This window comes from Colletotrichum truncatum (assembly GCF_014235925.2).
Source record: "Colletotrichum truncatum strain CMES1059 chromosome Unknown Contig_0012, whole genome shotgun sequence".
Classification (NCBI taxonomy): domain Eukaryota; kingdom Fungi; phylum Ascomycota; class Sordariomycetes; order Glomerellales; family Glomerellaceae; genus Colletotrichum; species Colletotrichum truncatum.
This window is the reverse complement of record NW_027222409.1, coordinates 652579-673123: the sequence shown is the minus strand read 5'-3', so window position 1 is coordinate 673123 and position 20545 is coordinate 652579. Positions and strand designations below refer to the sequence as shown.

The 20545-nt window shown below is 47.7% G+C and overlaps 4 protein-coding genes across 4 annotated transcripts; 1 reads left to right on the top strand and 3 right to left on the bottom strand.

Moving 5' to 3' along the window:
• Nucleotides 1–558: 558 nt before the first annotated feature.
• CTRU02_215016 (HORMA domain-containing protein) lies at nucleotides 559–1676 on the bottom strand (the record flags this gene model as incomplete). The annotated part of the gene is made up of 7 exons (XM_036726472.1): nucleotides 559–841; nucleotides 910–986; nucleotides 1057–1202; nucleotides 1244–1302; nucleotides 1385–1423; nucleotides 1490–1515; nucleotides 1596–1676. 7 exons carry the CDS (start codon nucleotides 1674–1676, stop codon nucleotides 559–561), a joined length of 711 nt encoding a protein of 236 aa, XP_036581659.1.
• A 2805-nt stretch (nucleotides 1677–4481) lies between these two features.
• On the top strand, nucleotides 4482–7896 carry CTRU02_215015 (subtilisin-like protease; the record flags this gene model as incomplete). The annotated part of the gene is made up of 11 exons (XM_036726473.1): nucleotides 4482–4670; nucleotides 4729–5485; nucleotides 5535–5659; nucleotides 5716–5864; nucleotides 5925–6076; nucleotides 6126–6317; nucleotides 6367–6446; nucleotides 6508–6647; nucleotides 6712–7139; nucleotides 7190–7365; nucleotides 7420–7896. 11 exons carry the CDS (start codon nucleotides 4482–4484, stop codon nucleotides 7894–7896), a joined length of 2865 nt encoding a protein of 954 aa, XP_036581660.1.
• A 6666-nt stretch (nucleotides 7897–14562) lies between these two features.
• CTRU02_215014 (amino acid transporter) lies at nucleotides 14563–16051 on the bottom strand (the record flags this gene model as incomplete). Its single annotated transcript, XM_036726475.1, has 2 exons — nucleotides 14563–14622; nucleotides 14681–16051. The coding sequence occupies 2 exons, from the start codon at nucleotides 16049–16051 to the stop codon at nucleotides 14563–14565; spliced, it is 1431 nt and encodes a 476-aa protein (XP_036581662.1).
• A 2588-nt stretch (nucleotides 16052–18639) lies between these two features.
• CTRU02_215013 (tachykinin family protein) lies at nucleotides 18640–20450 on the bottom strand (the record flags this gene model as incomplete). Its single annotated transcript, XM_070206348.1, has 5 exons — nucleotides 18640–19354; nucleotides 19421–19542; nucleotides 19601–19887; nucleotides 19980–20118; nucleotides 20178–20450. The coding sequence occupies 5 exons, from the start codon at nucleotides 20448–20450 to the stop codon at nucleotides 18640–18642; spliced, it is 1536 nt and encodes a 511-aa protein (XP_070059991.1).
• Nucleotides 20451–20545: the final 95 nt, after the last annotated feature.

Genomic DNA, 20545 nt, shown 5'->3' with positions numbered 1-20545 from the left:
AATCAGCCAGGCTTTATACAGCCCCTGCGCGGTTTATGAAGGGACATGTTGGGATTGCATGTATCAATGGTCAAGGGTGAGGGGAGCATGGTGTAGCATGGTGTATGTAGCATGGGTAACGGTGGGCGGTTGTTGTTGACGTGTAGACGAAGAGGAAATGTGCGGCATAGAAAAAGGTTACATTGAAGGGGTCACAAGAGCCACTAGTTACGAAAGATGCGTTCTTTATGACCAAAAAAAAAAAAAAAAAAATCAAGCAGATGCCCGTCCTAAAGACGAGGCGATTTAGAACTCCTGACTATACAAAGTCTTTGCAAGACCCCGAGTGATCTTAAAACGCCGGGAACGCCCCTCACATTTTGCCCTCCTCAATAAAAAGCATCATGTTCCCTCGAGAGACACATCCGCCCTTGGCGGGCTGACCCTGACCCTGACCACAGGCCTCCAATCAATCATACATACCCAGTCTTTTGTACGTGTGTTGTGTGTTTTCACCATTGTCATCCCATAATATTACATGTCGATATGGCGGGGACGGGTGCCCCCTTCTCCCTCCGTTCACTCGGCCAGGCGGTAGCTGACGAGGGTATCGACTCGGTGGTTGCTGGTGCTGAAGCCGCGCAGCTGGACGCGCTCGCCGTCGACAATCTCTTTGGCGTCGCTGTCGCCCCACTCGACGGGCACCTCGCTGTCTGCGTCGGCGTAGACGAGCACGTTGAAGGTGCAGTCGCCGGCGAGCTGGGGGAGGAAGGTAACGGAGGCGGTGATTTGGCGGAAGATGGCGGCGATCTCGTCCTGGATTTCCTTTTCGGTCTTTTCGGGGGCGGGGGCGTTTGCCGATCTGTTCAACGTTTGTCAGCGAGTGTGCTTTTACGCGATTGGAATATGAAAGGAACGGAGGGAGCGTACCCTGGTGCGACGTTTTCCTGGTCCGTTGCCTTGGAGCTCGATTTCGACTTGGACTTGGACTTTCCAAAGATTTGTACCTATACAATCATGGAACAGTCAGCGCTGCGGTCTTGGTGTTGCCGTAGGGAGCGTATGCGGTTAACTAACGTCAAACTGCCAGCGCTCGACGTGCTCTCCTGTGTCCTTGTTCGTGATGACGATGACGAGCTTGGAGATCTTTCCGCGGAGCATCCAGCGGTCCAGCTGGCTCATGATCTTCTTGATGTATGCCCTAACCTGGTCATCCGACGAGACTGCGATTCGGTGCGGTTCGTTAGTTTGTATGCTTGCGTACGAGGGGGGTTGCGGTCGTAGGGATTCGAACCTAGCATGTTGAGGCCATATTTCTTAACGCTACATTAGGGGTTCAAGCATGTTAGAGAGATTCATCTTGGAGGAAAAGATTCCGACATTATGTCTGGACGGATTGGCTTACGCAGTGAAGTCCTCTGCGGGATAGACGCCTCGTTGGAAGCTGGAAGCGGGGTTAGATCATGTTGCGCGACGACTGTAGTAGCGGGGTGTGGGCGAGAATGCGTACAGGATTGTGTGTATTGAGTATTGAAACTGAAGAGGACAATCCTGGTTAGCCCAGAGTTCGATTTGCGCAACGCGGTGGAGGGATTGGGAAGAAGGAGACGACTTACGAACTCGGCGACGAGCTTTGCGCTACCCTTGAGGGCAAGCTTGTGCACCTTGGACTTGTCGGACTTGTCGTCGGCACCCATATTTGTGATCAAGTAGGGTCGTTGTTGGACCTGCGACAGTGATTTTATTCGTGCTGGAGGGTGGAGGCGGCACTGCAGGCGCGGTAGGCGTGGATGTGGTGAGCTTGATTGATTGACCGGACCGGCGGGTTTGAGGCGATTCGTTTGTTTACTTTTGGTGTCTGGATTGATTTTTGGGCTGGTTGCGGGGTGATTAGCCCAGGCGGTGACAGCTGGGCATGTGGCGTTAGGGGGCCGGGCATTCGTCGGTCCAGGGCTTCTCCCTCTATCTTCTTGGTGGGATGTTTCCCCCACAATTTCGGGCCGGCAGCCAGAAGCTCCACTAGTCGGCAGTGCCATCCGTATTGCTGGGTTTTGAGCCAATGTGTTTGTAGATCATGGACTAGGTATTTCATTCTCAGTTGGCAGTAAGTCAAATAGGTCGTCATCTCATTTATCGAACTCATCGGTCGCTCTATTGAAAAGAATATACTGGGGAGGTTCTTATGAAAAGAATGGTCCGACAGTGGTTATACGCCGTTAACAGATTTGACCATCCGATTTTGCTGGCTTTCATGCTGTCATGTTCTCACATTAGATTCAATGCAGCTTATCTCACGATTACCAACATTTGGCTGAGCCGACTCATTTCTATTCAATGACTATACCAAGAACTGAACGAACTGATACGAGATTTACATGCAACCGATTCACTTTATACTCCAACAAACCTGATTGTAACTAACAGTGGTCTTACTACGATGCATTCTGCTTTTATGAAATACTTTGTTCAAATAGCAGTTTCGATGTAGACTTCGTCAATGTGTCTTATTATTGCAAGTGAAACACAATAAGCCGATGGTGTAAGGTGTACATACATCAAGACACTATAACTCCCATTCACATATTTTCTCGTGCAAGCCCGTCTGTGACTATTTCGTAGCCCAGCGATCTGCACGTATGCCCTTAAGGGAACTGTATATCGCTATCTGAATATAGCTATCAAAAACGGAACATCTCATATTGTCGCGTATCTTGAGAAGATACAACATGAGTGCCGAGATCGATTTCTAAGAACTCAAGGTTGAGCCCTCTCAAGGTAAGTTCCCTCGGAGACCACCTAAGGATTTGCGTCTTGGGTTAAAGCTACTTTGGAAATTCTTGTTTAGTAGTAGTGATCTACTACCAACGCCAAGCCAAAACCAGCTTATCACCCTCTTGATGAATAAGCTGTTATTGAAATCCAATTACAAACTAGCACAACACATGCCAATGCCACGTCAGACGGTTTCTCGCCGGAACGGCCCGCCACAAGTTATTGGAAGATATCGAAGATTCGAAACTTGGTTTTGTCAAGAATCGATTTGGTTTACTTCTGCTTCCGGGTCGAAGCTTTGAAGTTGTGATAGCTACTGATTATAATCTCTGGCGACGGCCCATTACGTGTGCAAAGACCAACTCAAAGCTTTGTAGTGACCACTCAGCATGGCCTGCCGACATGGCCAAGTCCCTTGGGAAACATATTCGGGACTGTACAGGGAGAAGGATCTTTACGAAAATAGGTGCTACAGGCACACGGAGGCATGGAGACGTGGGCCTCAAGCCATTCAAACAGCACACCGTAACACGCATGAACCAAGCATTGGAACATCAATCTTGAAATGATTTGACTCTTCACTTAGCTGGCAGCCTCACCAACACGAAAGTTTTACCGATGTCGCTTGTTTTTTTGCCCAGTAATGCTGGAAGACGTCCAACGGTCGGGTGCTCGGAGATGTGTTGATCGCGAAATCAGATCATAGCTCCGATTGCCGCAGAACTGAGCAAAGCAGAGTAATTACCCACTCTTTGGTTGGAGGGGATAGAAATATAGTTAGTCCACCAGGATAACACTGCATTTTGAGTCTATATAATAAGCTCGCTTCCATAGTGGCAACATAATCGCAATTGACGAAAATGTTAGCGACTCACTTGGATAGTTATCCATGTGCGTTCTGCCGAGAGAGGCCGATGCGAGAAACTCGGAGATGCTAACCTCGTATACAGTTTGCGGCTCACAAAGTCTCTGTCACGTAATATAATGTCAGTAAATTGCTCGTCAATTCACGATAAACGCGCGAATAATAATCACCTTCCGATTCCATTCCGAGTGCCCCTGGCGCCAAGCCAACGGAACCCGGCTCGTTCAGATGAAAAAAAAAAAAGAAAAAAAAAAAGATATAGGTGCCACACCATTTGTACTTATTTCAAGGGTCCAAAAGTTCAAAGTAGGGTCCTTGCACAGTGAGAGTTTAAAAGCACAGGAAAAGCATTACCACATTCCTATTCGGTTTCCGCATCGGAGCCTGGCGCCATGCACGCAGGAGGGGAATTGAGTCCTGTGCGGTCTCGGCAATTGTTCAAATCAAGTTCAACATCCGTTTTCCTCGGATCCAACCGGCGCTGGTTCATATTCATGGGGCGGAGGGCGTGATACGGGACGCACGAAGGATCCTCTCATGCGCATGTACCTGACCACACAATTCAAAATGAAGTCTAGCCTCACCTCGCTAAATATTAAACCCCAGCGTTTCCCCACTCATTGAGACAAATTCATAGTGATGGAGACAATGTTAATTGGAACTCTGCTTGATCTAATCTTATCAGATTCATCTAATCCGAGGCCGAACGGAGCGGTGGCTCTGTATAGGTTGTCAGGGGTGTCCCGCTTCCTCGGGGGAAAATAAGAGTTGCCCTATAAGATGATCGCCGTCTGTCTAGTATCTTTGAAATGGTCTGCCATCTGAGTCCCCAGGTGGCTGTGTCAAATCGCCAATCAGACAAGTCATGTCCGGCAAACTTCTCGTGACAGCCGTCTCAGCGTTGCTGCTGACTGGATTCGCCCAGGGTCAAGGTCCTCTTGAGGGAACTGGTCTGGACAAGCAGAACGTCACTTTCTCCGTGCCCAGAACTCGCTTCGTGGTTGAGTTCTCTGATTCTGGTTCTGCAAAGTTCAGAAAGCGCGATGGTTCAGCTGTTCGTATATACCACTCAATCAATTCTCATGATGCGGCTTCAGACTGACCCAGCTCAGGACACTGAGGGTTTCTACGAGAAGGTGCAGCTCACCAACAACACGGCCCAACCAGCACTGAACTTCACCTCGGACATCTTCCATGGCGCCTCTTTTGAGCTTCTTAATCATACTACTCAGTCCATCAGCGAGATAGAAGCTCTCCCCGAGGTCAAGCACATCTGGCCCGTTAGCTACGTCTATGCCCCGACGCCTGAAGCGAATGACGTTGGAAAGGGGCCCCAGATTGCCAAGTGGGATCCGCACGTTCTCACGAAAGTCAACGACGCCCACAAACTAGGCTTTGACGGAAAAGATGTCATCGTTGCCGTAGTTGACTCTGGCATTGACTACACGCATCCCGACCTTGGAGGTGGCTTTGGAAAGGGTTTCAAGGTCGAATCCGGCTGGGACTTTGTCGGAGACAACTATGCAGTTGAAAGCCCCAACGACCTTTACCCTGATGACGATCCCAAAGATTGTCAAGGTCACGGAACCCACGTTGCCGGTATTATCGCCAGCAGCAACAAGGATCTGCCTGGAGTTGCCCCTAATGCCCGCCTCCGCGCGTACAAGGTGTTTGGCTGCGGCGACGGCACGACGGAAGATGTCATCGCGCAGGCTTTCATCCAGGCTTATGAAGACGGCGCGGACATTATTACCGCATCGCTTGGTTCTGACCGTGGCTTTGCTGAGAACGTTGTTGCTCAAGTCATTACTAAAATCACTGCGAAGGGCACTTTTGTTTCGGCAGCTGCTGGAAACTCAGGCGCCAGAGGTAAGATTACCCATACCGGAGGTTTCCATGTCGCCGACTAAATTATCAGGTCCATACTTCACCAGCAGTCTCGCCAACGGTTTCGGCGGGTTGACAGTAGGCAGTGTCCAACACACACAACAGGCGGCATACGAGGTCGTGGCCAAGTCGAGCGGCGGCGAGTCACGAACGATGGTAAGTATTTTGTTCGTAGGCATGTTTCGTTTGGCACGTTTAGCTGACTGCATCAGTATTATATCAACAGTGATGGCACCCAGTGGAATAGAAACGGCACTTTCAAAGCGTACATTCCTCCCGTCAATCGCGACTTCGACATCTGCTTTGGAGACTTGCCTGTGCCTGATGGAGGCATCCCTGATGATGATATTCTTGTTTTGCCGTCAGTTTTGTCTCATATCGATCACGCTCCTAGAGAAATTACTGACTGACCTAACGACAGCCGCGGAAAGGAGTTTTCCTGCCAAGACACCTGGCAGTTGATGGACAGTAATCTCATTGGAATCACTAAATGGGTGTTCTTCTACAACTACCCTAACATCAGCTACCAGCAGCCTGATAGGTCCAAGTATCGTGATGATCAACCCATTGGATGTAAGTCAGAGAGATACATGGCGATAACTGCTCGAAGCTAACAGATCAGTCGCCACTATCAATTATGAGGATGGCATATGGATCGAGGAGCAAGAAGAGGGAGGCCACTCCGTCGAGTTCGAGTTTGTGTACGAACCCACGAACGCCATTGGCATTGAAAACAGTGCAGCTGCCATCAACGACTTCAGCTCATGGGGAGCCACCCTGGACGGCCGCATGAAGCCTGAAATCTCTGCACCAGGTATGATTGCTTTTCATGGGATGGCAATACAATGCTAACTCTCAAAAAGGTGGCAGAATTCTTTCTACCTGGCCGGTAAGCCTTGGAAATTGGGCTGTCCTTTCTGGTACTAGCATGGCCACACCTTACGTATGCCTCAAACCTCTTGCGACCCAAGTTTGAAGTGATGCGCTAACTGTGGACATTGTAGATTGCCGGAGTTGCTGCACTTTACTTCAACTCTATCGGTGGACGTTCGGCTCTCTCTGGCAATGCGGCTGAAATTGCCCACCGCCGTCTTGTGGCCAGTGGTAGCCCCATCCGTTACCAAAACGGCAGTGAAGTCCTTGCGTATGTTATATTCTAGCATAAAAGCTCGTTGAGAACTTGTGTAAAACTAACAATTCTGGTCCAGACCCGTTGCCAAGCAAGGTGCCGGCCTGGTCGATGCCCTGAAAGTGGTTGCCCTCAAGACGGTGATTTCGCCAGCCAACATCAACTTGAACGACACATCCTACTTCAGTGGCAAGCACACAATCACCATTGAGAACCACAGCGACGAGGAAGTCACATACTTTGTCGCTCACCAGCCTGGCAGCACGACCCGCTCCCGTGAGCGTGGTGACGCATGGGTTGCTTCCGAGCCGCTTCTCAAGACGGACCAGGGCTTGGCTATCGTCGAGCTCTCGGCTAAGGAGGTCAAGATTCCGGCTAAAGGAAGCGCCACCGTTGATGCCACTTTCACAGAGCCTTCTGATATTGACGCCGCTGTCCTTGCCATGTATGGTGGTTACATTAACGTGGTTGGGTCGAACGGTGAAGCTGTTCGGGTTACGTACATGGGTATGTCCGCCCTATGATCCCGCACTGCGATATAACACTAACTTTTGTAGGCATCAAAGGATCTCTCTTCTCCGCCGATGTTTGGGAGATTGAGCGTGGCGTGCCTGTCTGGTTTGGTCCCGGAGGCTACGGTGATACTATCGAGGATGGCAAGGTCTTTGCCTACCCATCTATGCCAGAACCTTATTTCAACGTTCTTTGGTCTACCAGAGAGTTCAGCTTTGATGTAAGAAACTGAAAGTCCTCTCTTTTCAAACTTACGTACTAATCAACATCCCAGCTTGTTCGTCCGGACTGGAATACAACGGACTGGACGTGGCCCTTGGTCTCCGGTAAGAACAACCACGTGGGTATCACCACCTACTATGACCCAATGACAAGCGAGTACTTCCCTTTTCCAAGCACGTATATCCCTCGGCCAGCTGGAACCTACTGGCTGAGCCTGGGCGCCAACTTGACTCACGGCGAAGCTGTCGTCCCCGGCGAGTACTGCCTTTTGGCGCGCGCTCTGAGAACGTATGGCGATTACGCCAACCCCAAGGACTGGCAGTTCCGCCTCTCGCCTAGGTTTGTCATTGCCGAGCCTGAGGGACAAGCGACGACGACGAGTTCCGAGGTCGAGCCAACAGTTGCGCCAACGGTTACGCCCACTGTTGCTGCTACATCTACGACCGAGGCACCTGTGACAGTTACACTAGGTCTTCCTGTAGAGTCCTCTGCGGTTCCTCAAGAGACCCCTGTGGTCTCTGTTATCTAGGAGCTTTGTATAAAATCTGGTAGTAGGATATGATCCATAAATTTTAAATCTGTAATTTACTTCGATATAAACCACACGTACTTCTGTCGTAATCGTAAAAAATATGGCACGATGGATTGTCTGTGAACTCCAAATTTGACCACCTTCTCTTGTCGTTTGTTGAAATCCAACACTGAATCACAAAGAGAAGGATTTGCCGGAATTCAACTTTACTCGCCGGATAATCCTGTGGTAATTCGAACATTACATGTGTGGCAACACCATATGTATACTTTATCAGCAGAACACAATCGGCAATTTTACGTCTTGTGTGAGACTATTGAGCCAATTGGATCTACTTGTTTTACGACCAGTTGACTAACTAGGCAACTATACGTAATCAAACACTTGTTCAAGACTGAAAACTCCATATTATGAAGCGGCGAAAACCCAGACCATCCCATCAACTGCTGAATGGCTACAGGGTATAAGCCGTGAGAAGGAATATCTAGCCAGGAGTTAGCCCAGACGTTTTCTAGCCAACCGAATAATGCAATTATTATATACTTGTGCTGTATAAATATTCTAACTGTTGCGGAAATAGTTGCACTTACCTTGTCCAAACACATGTTTGGACGCAGCTACAACTGGGAGAAAATGGAGGATACTGCTAACATTATGTATGTCTGTCACAAGGCGTGAAAATGTACAGGAAACTGGGAACAGTGTCCCGGTAGCCATTTAGCAGTTGGTGAGATCTATCCTTAAAATAGAATCTTGGCGAAATTTCCTTCATCTCTTTGAGAATGAACTATTCAATACTTTCCATGGGAAGTAACAGATGGAAGGTCCCCTTAGTCGTGATCGAAAGTCTATTTTATTACAAGTACCGGGGTTATTACGTATAGCCTACTATGACCTGCAATGTGCCGCTTTCCTTTGTCTGCTTAGATAATCCCGGGAAGGTTGCGATCATCCAAGAGTTCTTAGTTTTTCGTACGACCTTAAATGTTGCTGTTTAAACTTTGTTTGACCTATGTTTAACTAATTAGAAATTGTCTTTCTGAAAATTTCTGAACATCCTATCCAATCTTTTCTTGTGGAACTAGATTGTGAAATTGATTCGGACACTATTAGAATAATACCAAGTTTTCTTGTGGTGTTTTTGTGGGTGGCAGGCCTCGCCGGCCCGTCACGTGGGCTGACGGCCGCCACCACTGGTCTTAGCCAGCCTCCACAGCCTTCTAGCTAGTCAGTTAGTTCTTCAACCAACAACACCACTTTTCCCATTCTGAGCGTTCTGTGCCGGTTCTCGCCCACAGGTTATGAGCCTAGCGTTATTCTTTCAGAATAACGTCGTTTTACCTATTATTCTACTTGTCTGTCAATTTTCTATTGATTCACGAATTTTTGCGATTTTATTTGCTTTATTTACCTTTTTATGCGATTTTCTTGCTTTCTTTCTTCTTTGCTAACGAATTTTACTTTCTGACGCGATATTAGTGTTACGACCCGTCAGATGCACTTAACAGACCCACTGGGTCGGGCGGCTACGACAGGACATATGTACGTAGGATCACGGGAACAAGGGTAAACCTCTCGGCAAGGAAGAACTATGTTACAAGTCACGTGACAATCGACCAATCAGGACAGAGTCGACAGAGTCGACGAGCGACTCTGTAGACTCCTGTAAAGGACCAATCAGAAGAAAGTCGATAGAGTCGACGAGCGACTCTATAGACTCTCCAAGACATTGGGAAACGGGACTTGTATATAGACCAGGACTTGAGCATCTGCTCAAGCCCTCTAGATAGTTCTTCAGCAATCAACTTGTGATTCATCCTCGAATGACTTTCAGCTTACCTCTCAGTATTGTGAATACTAAGAACCTCGTTACTATAGTGTAAGACTGATCACCTTACCCTAACCCTACGATCTACCAGAACGACCCCTACGAACCAGTGTTAGTCTCTTACTGCACCTTCTGTTAGCAGAACCCTACTGTCAGATAGCTGGCCGTAACAATTAGCTACCTAGCGCGCACGAATATTATATAGCACGCAACCGACTATTATAACCTATTAGTTTTTATAAATACTACAGAATTCTATTATAATAACAGACTTTTTAGTTATAACTATATTATAACTATACTTTTACTTCGATTTCTTTATTTTTATAAGAATTTAACTATTTTAGCTTTAGTTTTTTAAACTAGCTTATTAGTTTCTTATATCTTTTATAAGTATTTATTCTTCCCTTTAATTTACTATATTTCTATAGTTAGATCTTATAATTCTATTTATTTCTTATATTCTTATATAAGATTCTCCTTCTTATATAATATTTATACTTCTTTAATACTATTTACTTATTAATACTTTCCCTTTTTAATAGTATATATAGGTAATAGCGAAAGTAAACTATCTAATATATAGATATACTTCTAAAGCTATAGCCTTAGAGAAACGCTTATAATTAAGGTACGACTATAAGTCTATCCCGTACTATTATAATACCCTTACTTTTACTTTAAGATGTCTTAAAACGATTTTAAAACCGTCTTTATGCCTCTTCCTTGCTTGAAAGGTAAATCTAACTAGAATATATAGCGTATGCTTATTATAACGACCTTGCGAGGATACGACTTCGAGATATTCCTTAAGACTAACGTCTTTTACTTTACTAACCTTATCGCTATAGAGGAATAAAGAAAGAACCATAACGTTACGTATAGTCTCTTTATAAACGCTAGCGAATCGGTTCTTAACAGACTCTATATAGTAGGTTAAGTTAACGATAGAAACCCTTACGAATTATAGTAAGCGCTTAAGAAGTATATTCCGAGAATCTTATAAGACGCTATAGCTACCTTTATTAATAAGTTTATTAAGACTATTACTAACGATTATAAGACTTTTTATAATACCTTTAATTACTATTACTATTTTAGAAAGCGTATTAAGACTATTTATAGTCGTCTACTAGACTCTTTCCTTACTATTTTCCTTTTTAACTTTTTTAAAAACCGACTTCCCGATACGTATAAGTATTTTATATCGAAAGGCGCTACCTATCTGTTACGACCCGTTGGACATGGTCGCCAACACGACCCCGCCTGGATCCCGGCGGCTAACGCAGGGCATATGTAACCCAGCCGGACAGGTGTAACCAGGGATCCTCGGAACGGAAGAACTATGGACAAGTCACGTGGCCTCGGGGATAACGCGGGGTAAGGACAACCCGGGCTGGATATGTTGGATATGTCAAATATCCAACCGATCCCCGGATATGTTGGATATGTCAAATATCCAACATAGCCAAGATAAAGAGGACCGTTCAGGACTTGTATATAGGATGGACTCGAGCCGGGCTCGAGGACAGACTTCCATAGCTCTTCAGCAATCAACTTTGTGATTACCCTAACCGGTACTTTCAGCTATACCTAAGTGACGACTACTCTACGACTCTTGTTGAGGCCTTGACTGATCACCAAGACCTTTGAAGATCTACGATTCAATCGACCAGACCCCAGAACGACTGTTACTGTTGTCAATCCCTGGCTTACTGTTAACACAAACCCACTGTTAGTTAGCTGGCCGTAACACTATCCTACGTAAAATAAGGTAGCTAATACGATTTATATACTTACCTAAGACGAGGATTAAAAGCATAGTTATGCTACTATTCGTAATATACCTAGAAGCAAGTCTGCTAGCAATAAGGGTCTTGCCTCTCTAGCCGTTACTACTACCGTTACTTTTACTATTACTACTTTTAAAGAAAAGAAGAAATACGATTATTATAATTATAATTACGAGACTACGAAGTACTATATCGCCTACCTTAATCTTATCTTTTTATACTATATTAACTAGGATAAGTTAATTAAAAAAGTAAGAAAGCATATATATAGTAATCGCTACTACTAAGATTAGCCTACTTTTATTAATAATACCTACTAGACTATTATTAAAGTATTACTTACTATCTTAGGTTAGTCTACCCTTGCTTCTATTACTAGCCTAGTAGTTTTTACTACTATTTACGATAACCTTATTACCTGTTAGAAGTATAAGTATATTATACTTCTATTTTACTTATTTATCCTATTTAGTCTTATCTAAGACTTAGTAGGACTTACAAAAGTAACTAGCTAAGAATGGCTGCTTGCTAGTTTAAACATATGATATTCTGTTGGAACGGTAGGTAGGAATCTCGTAGATAGTACGATATCCTTATAACAGGGTATTAGAGTAAGGGAACTTGTACTTATGAAGTAGGGCTTTAATAGTAAAGAATGTATAGGCTTATATTGAAGCTGAGTTGGTTGAGGAACTAATAGCTAGCTAAGGGAGAGAATTAGGCTAGTTATATAGTAGTATAACGTCGCCTATAATAGCTAATATAGGAAGCTATAAGCTAGGTTTAGTATACGTAAGTATATACGTCAACTAGCTTATAAAGCAGCTTATAAATCAGACTAGAATCTTCTTTAACTAAATAGACTTTTAGATAAGGTTAAAGAGAGTATTCCATAGAGATCTGAATGTCATATGTTTAAACTAGCAAGCAGCCATTCTTAGCTAGTTACTTTTGTAAGTCCTACTAAGTCTTAGATAAGACTAAATAGGATAAATAAGTAAAATAGAAGTATAATATACTTATACTTCTAACAAATACTCTCTTTAACCTTATCTAAAAGTCTATTTAGTTAAAGAAGATTCTAGTCTGATTTATAAGCTGCTTTATAAGCTAGTTGACGTATATACTTACGTATACTAAACCTAGCTTATAGCTTCCTATATTAGCTATTATAGGCGACGTTATACTACTATATAACTAGCCTAATTCTCTCCCTTAGCTAGCTATTAGTTCCTCAACCAACTCAGCTTCAATATAAGCCTATACATTCTTTACTATTAAAGCCCTACTTTATAAGTACAAGTTCCCTTACTCTAATACCCTGTTATAAGGATATCGTACTATCTACGAGATTCCTACCTACCGTTCCAACAACTATTAATATTGAGACTTCGGGATTCGGAGGATTTCACAGCCTCCTATTAGCTAGGTTTAACCAGTAATTAACCGAGTTTTCTAATAGTTAAGAACTCCTCGGATTTAGAAGATTTAGGACTTTTCCTATATTTCCTATTATTCTACTGCTTTTTCGCTGAGGAGTCTGAGAGGGGGTGTGGGTGGCAGGCCTCGCCGGCCCGTCACGTGGGCTGACGGCCGCCACCACTGGTCTTAGCCAGCCTCCACAGCCCTCTAGCTAGTCAGTTAGTTCTTCAACCAACAACACCACTTTTCCCATTCTGAGCGTTCTGTGCCGGTTCTCGCCCACAGTTTTCGTTCATAAAATTGCTTTATAAATTTCTAATTCTTGACGGCGTCTCGCCTCAAGATGATCCAAAGTGGTCAGTCTTCAAACACTCATTCAAACAAAAAGAGTCCAAATTACAAAGCAAAAAACAACAAACCTTCACAACTCGCGTGATGCCAATGCGAAAAACTCCAATCCCGAGAATACGCCAATACGACAAACACACACTTTCCCAAATGATACGCAATTTCTCAACCATTCAAAGAAAGTTTTGAAAACAGGAGAGGTCGGTTACATTGCATTACTAATATGTGTCATGGCACCCTGCATCGTCGGTGCTCAAAACCGCGAAGCCGATCAGCAGCCCTTCCCCCCCTGGCCCTCGACATCCATAACGTAAAAAAGACCCGGCTGGACCAACAGGGACAGGCCTATCAGACTGCGAGAAGACCGATTTTTGTAACATAAAAATGATATAATGGGTTTCCCGAGAGGCAATCCTCCCTTTTTGACGAAACTTCGAGAAAATATTACTATCGTCCACCTAGACCGGAGCCCGGGAGAACCGGGGAGAGACGGGGGTCTTCGGACCCGTGCAAAAGTGACGATGGAACCGCTAAGTCCGATTAAATGATGGTGTGTGTGGCGATATGTAGTGTAGGATCGTGTATAGTAATTGTTGTCCGTCGCCTCATGTGGGTTGCTGCTGACACACCGCTCAATCCTGGAAAGAAAAAAAAAAAGTTTTACAAAGGTAGCAGCATCATGACAGTTTTTTTTTTTTTTTTTCTTTTTTTCTTTTTTGTGCTCAACCTATTCGGCATCGCGCCGCAACCTCGGCATAGGTGACGGATACAAACTGGGCGCGCGTTGGCTACTGCTACAAATCTGTGGCGATCGCGTCTCTGAAGGTTTAAACGTTCTCGAAGGTTATTTGTTAAGCTCGACGCCTACCGCAACTTAATGACGTTTAGAATGGAACGTCATTGTGACGCTGGGGGTCCGTGTGGGTAATTGATGTGCAGTGCGTCAACAAGACAAGAACCGGGCCGGGAGGATCCGCCTTACGCTATGCACGAGTGTGGAATTTCCGGAGAGATCTTCAGACGAACATTTTTTTTCCAGGTGGCGAGAGCTTGTCATGGGCTAGATCACGTACGTTGTTGGGGTAACATGGCATGAGTTAGTTACATGGCGGAGTCACATGGCGCAAAGCCAAGCGAAAATCCAAGAGGCGCGGTATCAAATCACAATGATTGAGCGAGAGTGTGTGAGAGAGAGAGACAAATTATCGCGGCATAACACATGGGGTATTCGATTATTTACATAACTATTAATTTCATTCTCCGTGGCTGAGCTTAGCCGACAGGAGCGCAAGTGAAGGGGCTGTTGATAGCACCAGTCTTGAACTTGTGGTTCTGGGGAAATGGTTAGCATTTGCAATGGCAACATTAAGCGGCGAATGGTAAAACTCACAATCTCAACGATACTGGCGTAGGTACCGCAGACAAGAACGACAATGCCAATGACGAAGGCGAGGGCGTTCAGGCCGGTCTTGACAAGGTTGTGCTTGGCGTACCAGGGGCCCTCACGGATGAGCATAAACCACATCATGGCGGGGAAGTAGAAGGTGAAGCCGGAGATGAAGAGGGAAGAGCTGATGGAGAGAAGCTCGGAGAAGAAGGGGATGGCCTCGGCGATGATGAAAGCGAAGATAGTGACGATGGTAATAAGAACCAACCAGGTGATCCAGCCCATCTTGGTGTTAATATAACGGATGATGGAGTCCTTGTACACGCGGCCGTGGATGTAACGACCAACGACGGTGGTGTTGATAGAGCCCGAAATGAAGATGACGGGCAGGGCGACACCGAAAGCAATCTTGGAGATCAAAGGACCGGCCGACAGCAGAGCGGGAGACTGGACCTCCTGTCCGACGAAAGCGTAGATGAGGGCACCGGTGAGGGTGTAGATGAAGATCTCAATAAGACCGAGAGCCCAGATAGACTTGACGTAGTCCTTGGGGGTGTGCATCTCGTCCATGAAGGAGAACTGGCAAATGGCGAAGCTGTAGGCGAAGACAATGTTCGTGATGGCAATGAAAGCCTCGGCGAAGGTGATACCCTCCTTGGGCCAGGCAGACCAGGCCGCGCCAGTGATGCTGTCCCTGTTGATGCCAGTAGCAATCATGGTGATACCAATAGCCAAGATGATGGAGACGAAGTCGATGTATCCCAGAATGGCGACCTCGGCGAAGGAAGGCGGGATAGCAAGGACGAGGAGGATAATGGCGGAGACAACAGCAAAGACGATGGAGCATGCGCCGTTCTCAGTGATGTTACCAAAGGCGATGGCACCGGTAAGGGTGTGAGAGGAGACCAGGAAAGTCAACTGCAGGGCAAACATGACACCAACGAGCTCGTAACCGAAGCGACCCATCATCAACTGACCAGCGTCGGCGTAGTGGGAGACATGGGGGAACTTGATCTTGACCTGACCGACGACGTCACTGGTGTAGATGGCGACGAGACCGAGACCGATGCAGAGGATGACACCGGCGACCATACCAAGAGTAGCGAAGGCACCGGGAAGACTGAGACTGCCCAGGGCGATAGCCTCGACGATGAGGACGACGGTGAGACGCTTCCAGCCGAGACGGTGGAAGTGAGCACTTCCCTGTGCGGCCTTCTGCTTCTCGAGATCCGCCCGGTTGAGGTCGGTGACCTCACCTACGACCTCGCCAGGGAAGACGGCATCGCGCGAGAACTGGGGAGCGACAGCGGCACCGTCCGACTTGGTGTCTTTGGCCTCAGCCCCCTGGTTCTGTCTAATCTGATCGTGATCCATATCTACGGTAGTTGCGTAGTTTATGGCTATTGAGTTGTTGGCGTTGATGGGATGGTTTTATTAATTGTTGGCGAGACGTGGGTCCTGGTAGGGCGGACGAGTTTTTTTTTTTTTTTCTCTCTCTCTTTGCGACAAAGAGGGTTGGTTGGTGTCGCGTGTGGGTATACCAGCGGAGTTAGTAGTGGTGGTGGCACACGAGCACACGCACACACACAAAGAAAGGACCTGGTTGAGCTGGTCGAACGGCAGTTGAGAGGAAGAGAGACTGAGAGAGAGAGAGAGTCGATTGCCAGTTGGACTGAAGAAAAAAGAGAGGGAAAACAGTCGAGAAGATGGGAAGATGGGAGGAGGATATATGGTGGCGAAGGCGGAGCAGCAGCACCGACCCCGGAGTCAGACCGAGGGCTCGAAGCCTCGACTCGTCGAGCTTGCAATGAAAGCAACGAGACTGGCCCCGGCACACATTGAACAAGGGTCTTATCTATTGGCCCCCCGCGATCTTGGAGCGGTGACACCGGCAACTACGAATGCGAGTGGGCGGGAAAGGGGGGTGTGGAGGACGAGGAGAAGGAGGAGAAGGAGGATCCTGAAGGACAGGTTCACCAACTCGGGTCAGTGATATCAAAGCTCGTCCCATCCCAGTCGATTCCGTGCGTCTTGATTTTGCGGGGGAATAGACCGTTGCAGAGTTTCCCCGCGAAATCGACCAGCGTCCCTGAAAGGTTCCCAAGTGGCCTCTGTCGTTCCGACAGTTCCTAGAATCAAGACCGGACATTGGGGTTTTGCGTTGTCAGGAAAACAAGGAGGCGTCGACGAGGTTGAAGGTAACTATGGGAGCAATTGCGGGACTGAGGCAATTGGGCAAGTTTTCGCATCGTAATAGAGTGGATTTTCTGACCTCTCATTTACATAATTGCCCCAGTAGCAGAGCCGCAGAGTGGCCTCACCTTGCCCCTTGAGTCAGTCCATACCCACGATCAGCCCCGAAATACGACCGGTGGCGCTGATAACAGGGCTGTCTTGGCCAGGATACGATGGGTTTAATGGAGAGGGCCCTCGTGCAGCTTATCTCGTTGAGAGAAACTCTCTCTGACGCCCTGTTCGCAATGTTGAAACTGCGTTGGAGGGCATCCGACAAAGACATCGGACGTTGAGCCAAGAGTATGAGGCTCTTTCTTCAGATGGGAAAAAAAGAGAGCCAAGTTGACGATTGCCGAGCAAGGGGGGCCTGAGCCGTTCCTTGGAACAGCAGCCACCCATAGGCTAGCCGCTCGCCGTCGACAATTTGTGCAGTGTGCCTTGATACACTATGCCAGTTGTGGTTGTAATGCCGGTTACCCGCAGGCTGCCGCAAAATAAAACGTAATAGCGCGGCCCTGGGTCCCGTGTAATCCCGACATCCTTGAGTCGTCATCCCTGTCAGCCCACCAATCCGGTCACGCATAGGGAAGGCTTCTAGAAGATCGGCTGGAAGGCGAGGAATGCTTGTCGACGCCTCCGACGTCGTTCACTGCGCATAGAAGCCAATAGTCCCCTGTAAATCTCTGTTGGCGCTGTTGGCGACGCGAGATCTAGCGCGACGGTTGTCTTGGGAGCATCCATGCCCAGACTCCAACGCCATGAACGCAGAAAGGAACTGGCGCAGACCCTTTTTTTTGTCTTTTCTTTTATCTTCCCTTATTTTTTTTTCCCTCCCTCCTTTTATCGTTCCTAATCCACTCTGTGAGCGCTGTGACTGGTCAGTCGTTTTCTGGACTCAAAAGATTGACATACTCACATTACCAACCGTAGAGATAAAGATTTCGGACCTACTTGGGGGGACATACCGCTGCCCCAAGAGCATTACGACCGAAATGACCGACATGAGAGGATACGACACAGGTCAAACTAGGTTTCAAGGACAGTAATGCGTTCCGTATGCGGAACGAAGCGTTGGTTTCCATCGACTAAGACGACCGATGGAATGGTAAGTGATGGGTTGATTGGATTGGATAAACCAAGTGATCGACTGCGTCTAGCCGACCCCAAAGGTTCGTTCGTGCATCAATGACTCTGCCGACGTGCCGTAAACCCGAAGATGCCTGACAGTTTGACGGACCTTGCACCGGCTCTTTTTCTCTTCCATAGTTATCTGCCAGGGTAGGACAGATGACAAGGGGTGTTGGTGTGTCAAGGATCAGGGGGAAGATGGGGCTGATTTGGCCCCTCCTTGAGACTTGGGGTTTTGGTTGGGACGAGGAGGGACATTGGGAAATTCCAATTGTATGATGGAATCCGGGGTAAATTTGCGGGGATGGGGTCAGTCGTCTCGAAAAGGGTAATTTCGAGCGCGTGGTGCCCTCATTTTCTCCGTACTATCGACGCACTTCTCCCCGTAACCCTGCGGTGACTGAGTCGTGCCAAGTCCGACTGAAACGAGACGGACGAACGCATCAACGGCCGAGATTGCTGCAGCACGGGTCATCCCGGCTCTGTTTCGGCGACGAGCGGAACAAAAGTTGTCAAGATGGCCCCCCGACCAGTCCACTCAACTGGGACGAGGCGAACCAATCCGGTTCTTGTTATTTGACTGCCAGTAGGTGTTGTTGCTATGTGACACCGCTGCCTTCCCAAGACGCCCAGATCTCGTCTAGCACCGGCAGACAATACTTGTCCCGCCAAAGGAACCCGGCCAATACCTGCTGCAGGTGCTCTCGTCTGCATCTCTCCGGCGGCAGGATATCTCTGGCTCTTTGGAGGACCTTTTTGAGCCGTGAAGAGAACCACTCACGGTCCTCTGACGTTCCAGAGCCCACGATGCCCACAAAGAGTACCCACAACAGAGCAGCGTCGTGAGAGACCCAGATGAGAGCAATGGAATCCGCATCGTCCAGCGCGGCACGCATCCTCGTAACCAGGGTCCGAACCATATGCCCGGTCGTGGGGATTTCCCGCAAAACCGTGTAGAGGAAGACCTGGGCTGCGGAAACCAAGACGAGAAAGCGCTTCTGGACGGGTGTGGCCGTTCGGCGCTCTACGTACAGAAAGTGCAATATTGTGCTATCGGCCGTGTTCATCACAATTCTTATGGTGTCTGCTGACACCGACCCCGCCTGAGAGCAAATTGCTTGCCTGAGAGTTGTGAAAATCTTACGTGGTTCATTGCTCTCCCCGGGGTTGTGACCTCCGAGTTTATCCATATGGCGCAAGGAAGGCGTCATTGCGCGACTCACGACTGACGATGGGAGCGATACCTGATCCAGAGTATGGAACATGGGGAACTTGGGGACTCTACCGAGACCGGATGCAACTTGAATGTCAATCCTGAAGGAATTAAAACAAAGTTGGTGAGTATACGACCCAAGAAGAAAACACGGGTGAGAAATTTACCAGTTGATGCATCGGCACAGGATGTAGTCATGTTTGATTGTGTCAGGCCCGCCTCGGGCCTCAATCATGGCATGGAGCCCAGTCAGATGGACATTGGCGGCAGTGAAGTGGCCTTGAAATGCCTGACTCTATTTGTCAGCGTTGAATGTTGAGTTGAGTAGTTCTTGAGCGCATGCTGACCTCGACACTTCCCAACATGGCCACGCCAGCAAGGACGGAGAGGTCCTCGCTCGCGCTCCAAGCTGATTCTTGGGACTCTAAACGATTCCTAATCATTTTCATTGCTTCTCCCTTTAGCTGGTATCCCTCGCGTTGCAGCCGCGGGTTCAGCAACGGCATGGTCGCGTTCAGAAACTCGGCGGCCAACGCGAGCGTGACGCGCATGATGAGCGCGCTCTGCATAGCATAGGGAAACCATGGCCTTTGCGTATCTGTCGTCGTTGAGTTGAGGTTGAATCTTGTGATGACTATAGGGTCAGCACTCATGGTACAACGGCCGAGACAGACTCGACTCCAGAGTCTATCTGGTAAGGGGGGATGGGCACAGAGCCCTTCTTACAGTATTTGACCAAAGAGTCCACGGCAGAATTACTCGGGATGGGCAGCGTATTAAAAGGATCCGCGTTGTCGCTTCCCAAGCGCTGGACCCATGGCGGCAACGAAAGATTCGACATGACCTCAGGCGCGGCCGATAAATACTGACAACGAGTGAGCAAATATGTCTTGGGTCGAAGCAAAGATCAACATGGATGCGTACACGAGGGTCCAAAGCTGCCTGCTTTTTTTGCGCCTTGGTGGATTTCCCCGTGGAAGGTCTACTAGATGTACCAGATAGTCTGAAGCGGCCCTTCAACTGAGCCTTAAGCTTGATAGTGTCTTGAGAAGTAAGCGCCGTGTTGGCACCCATCTCAGAGGAGCCCCTCTGGATAGCGGTCCTGATGGCATGACTTCGAATGGATTTGTTTGCAGGCTGGAAGTCGCCTTCATCAGAACCAAAGGTGACGAACTTGTACTCAGGCGCCGGGGTCATGATAAAAAACCAACAGCCAGTACGGGGGATCGGGCGGAAGAGAGCGGAACGGTGGAGGTCACATCAGCTGCAACGGAGCGTTTTGGCCCCCGTGC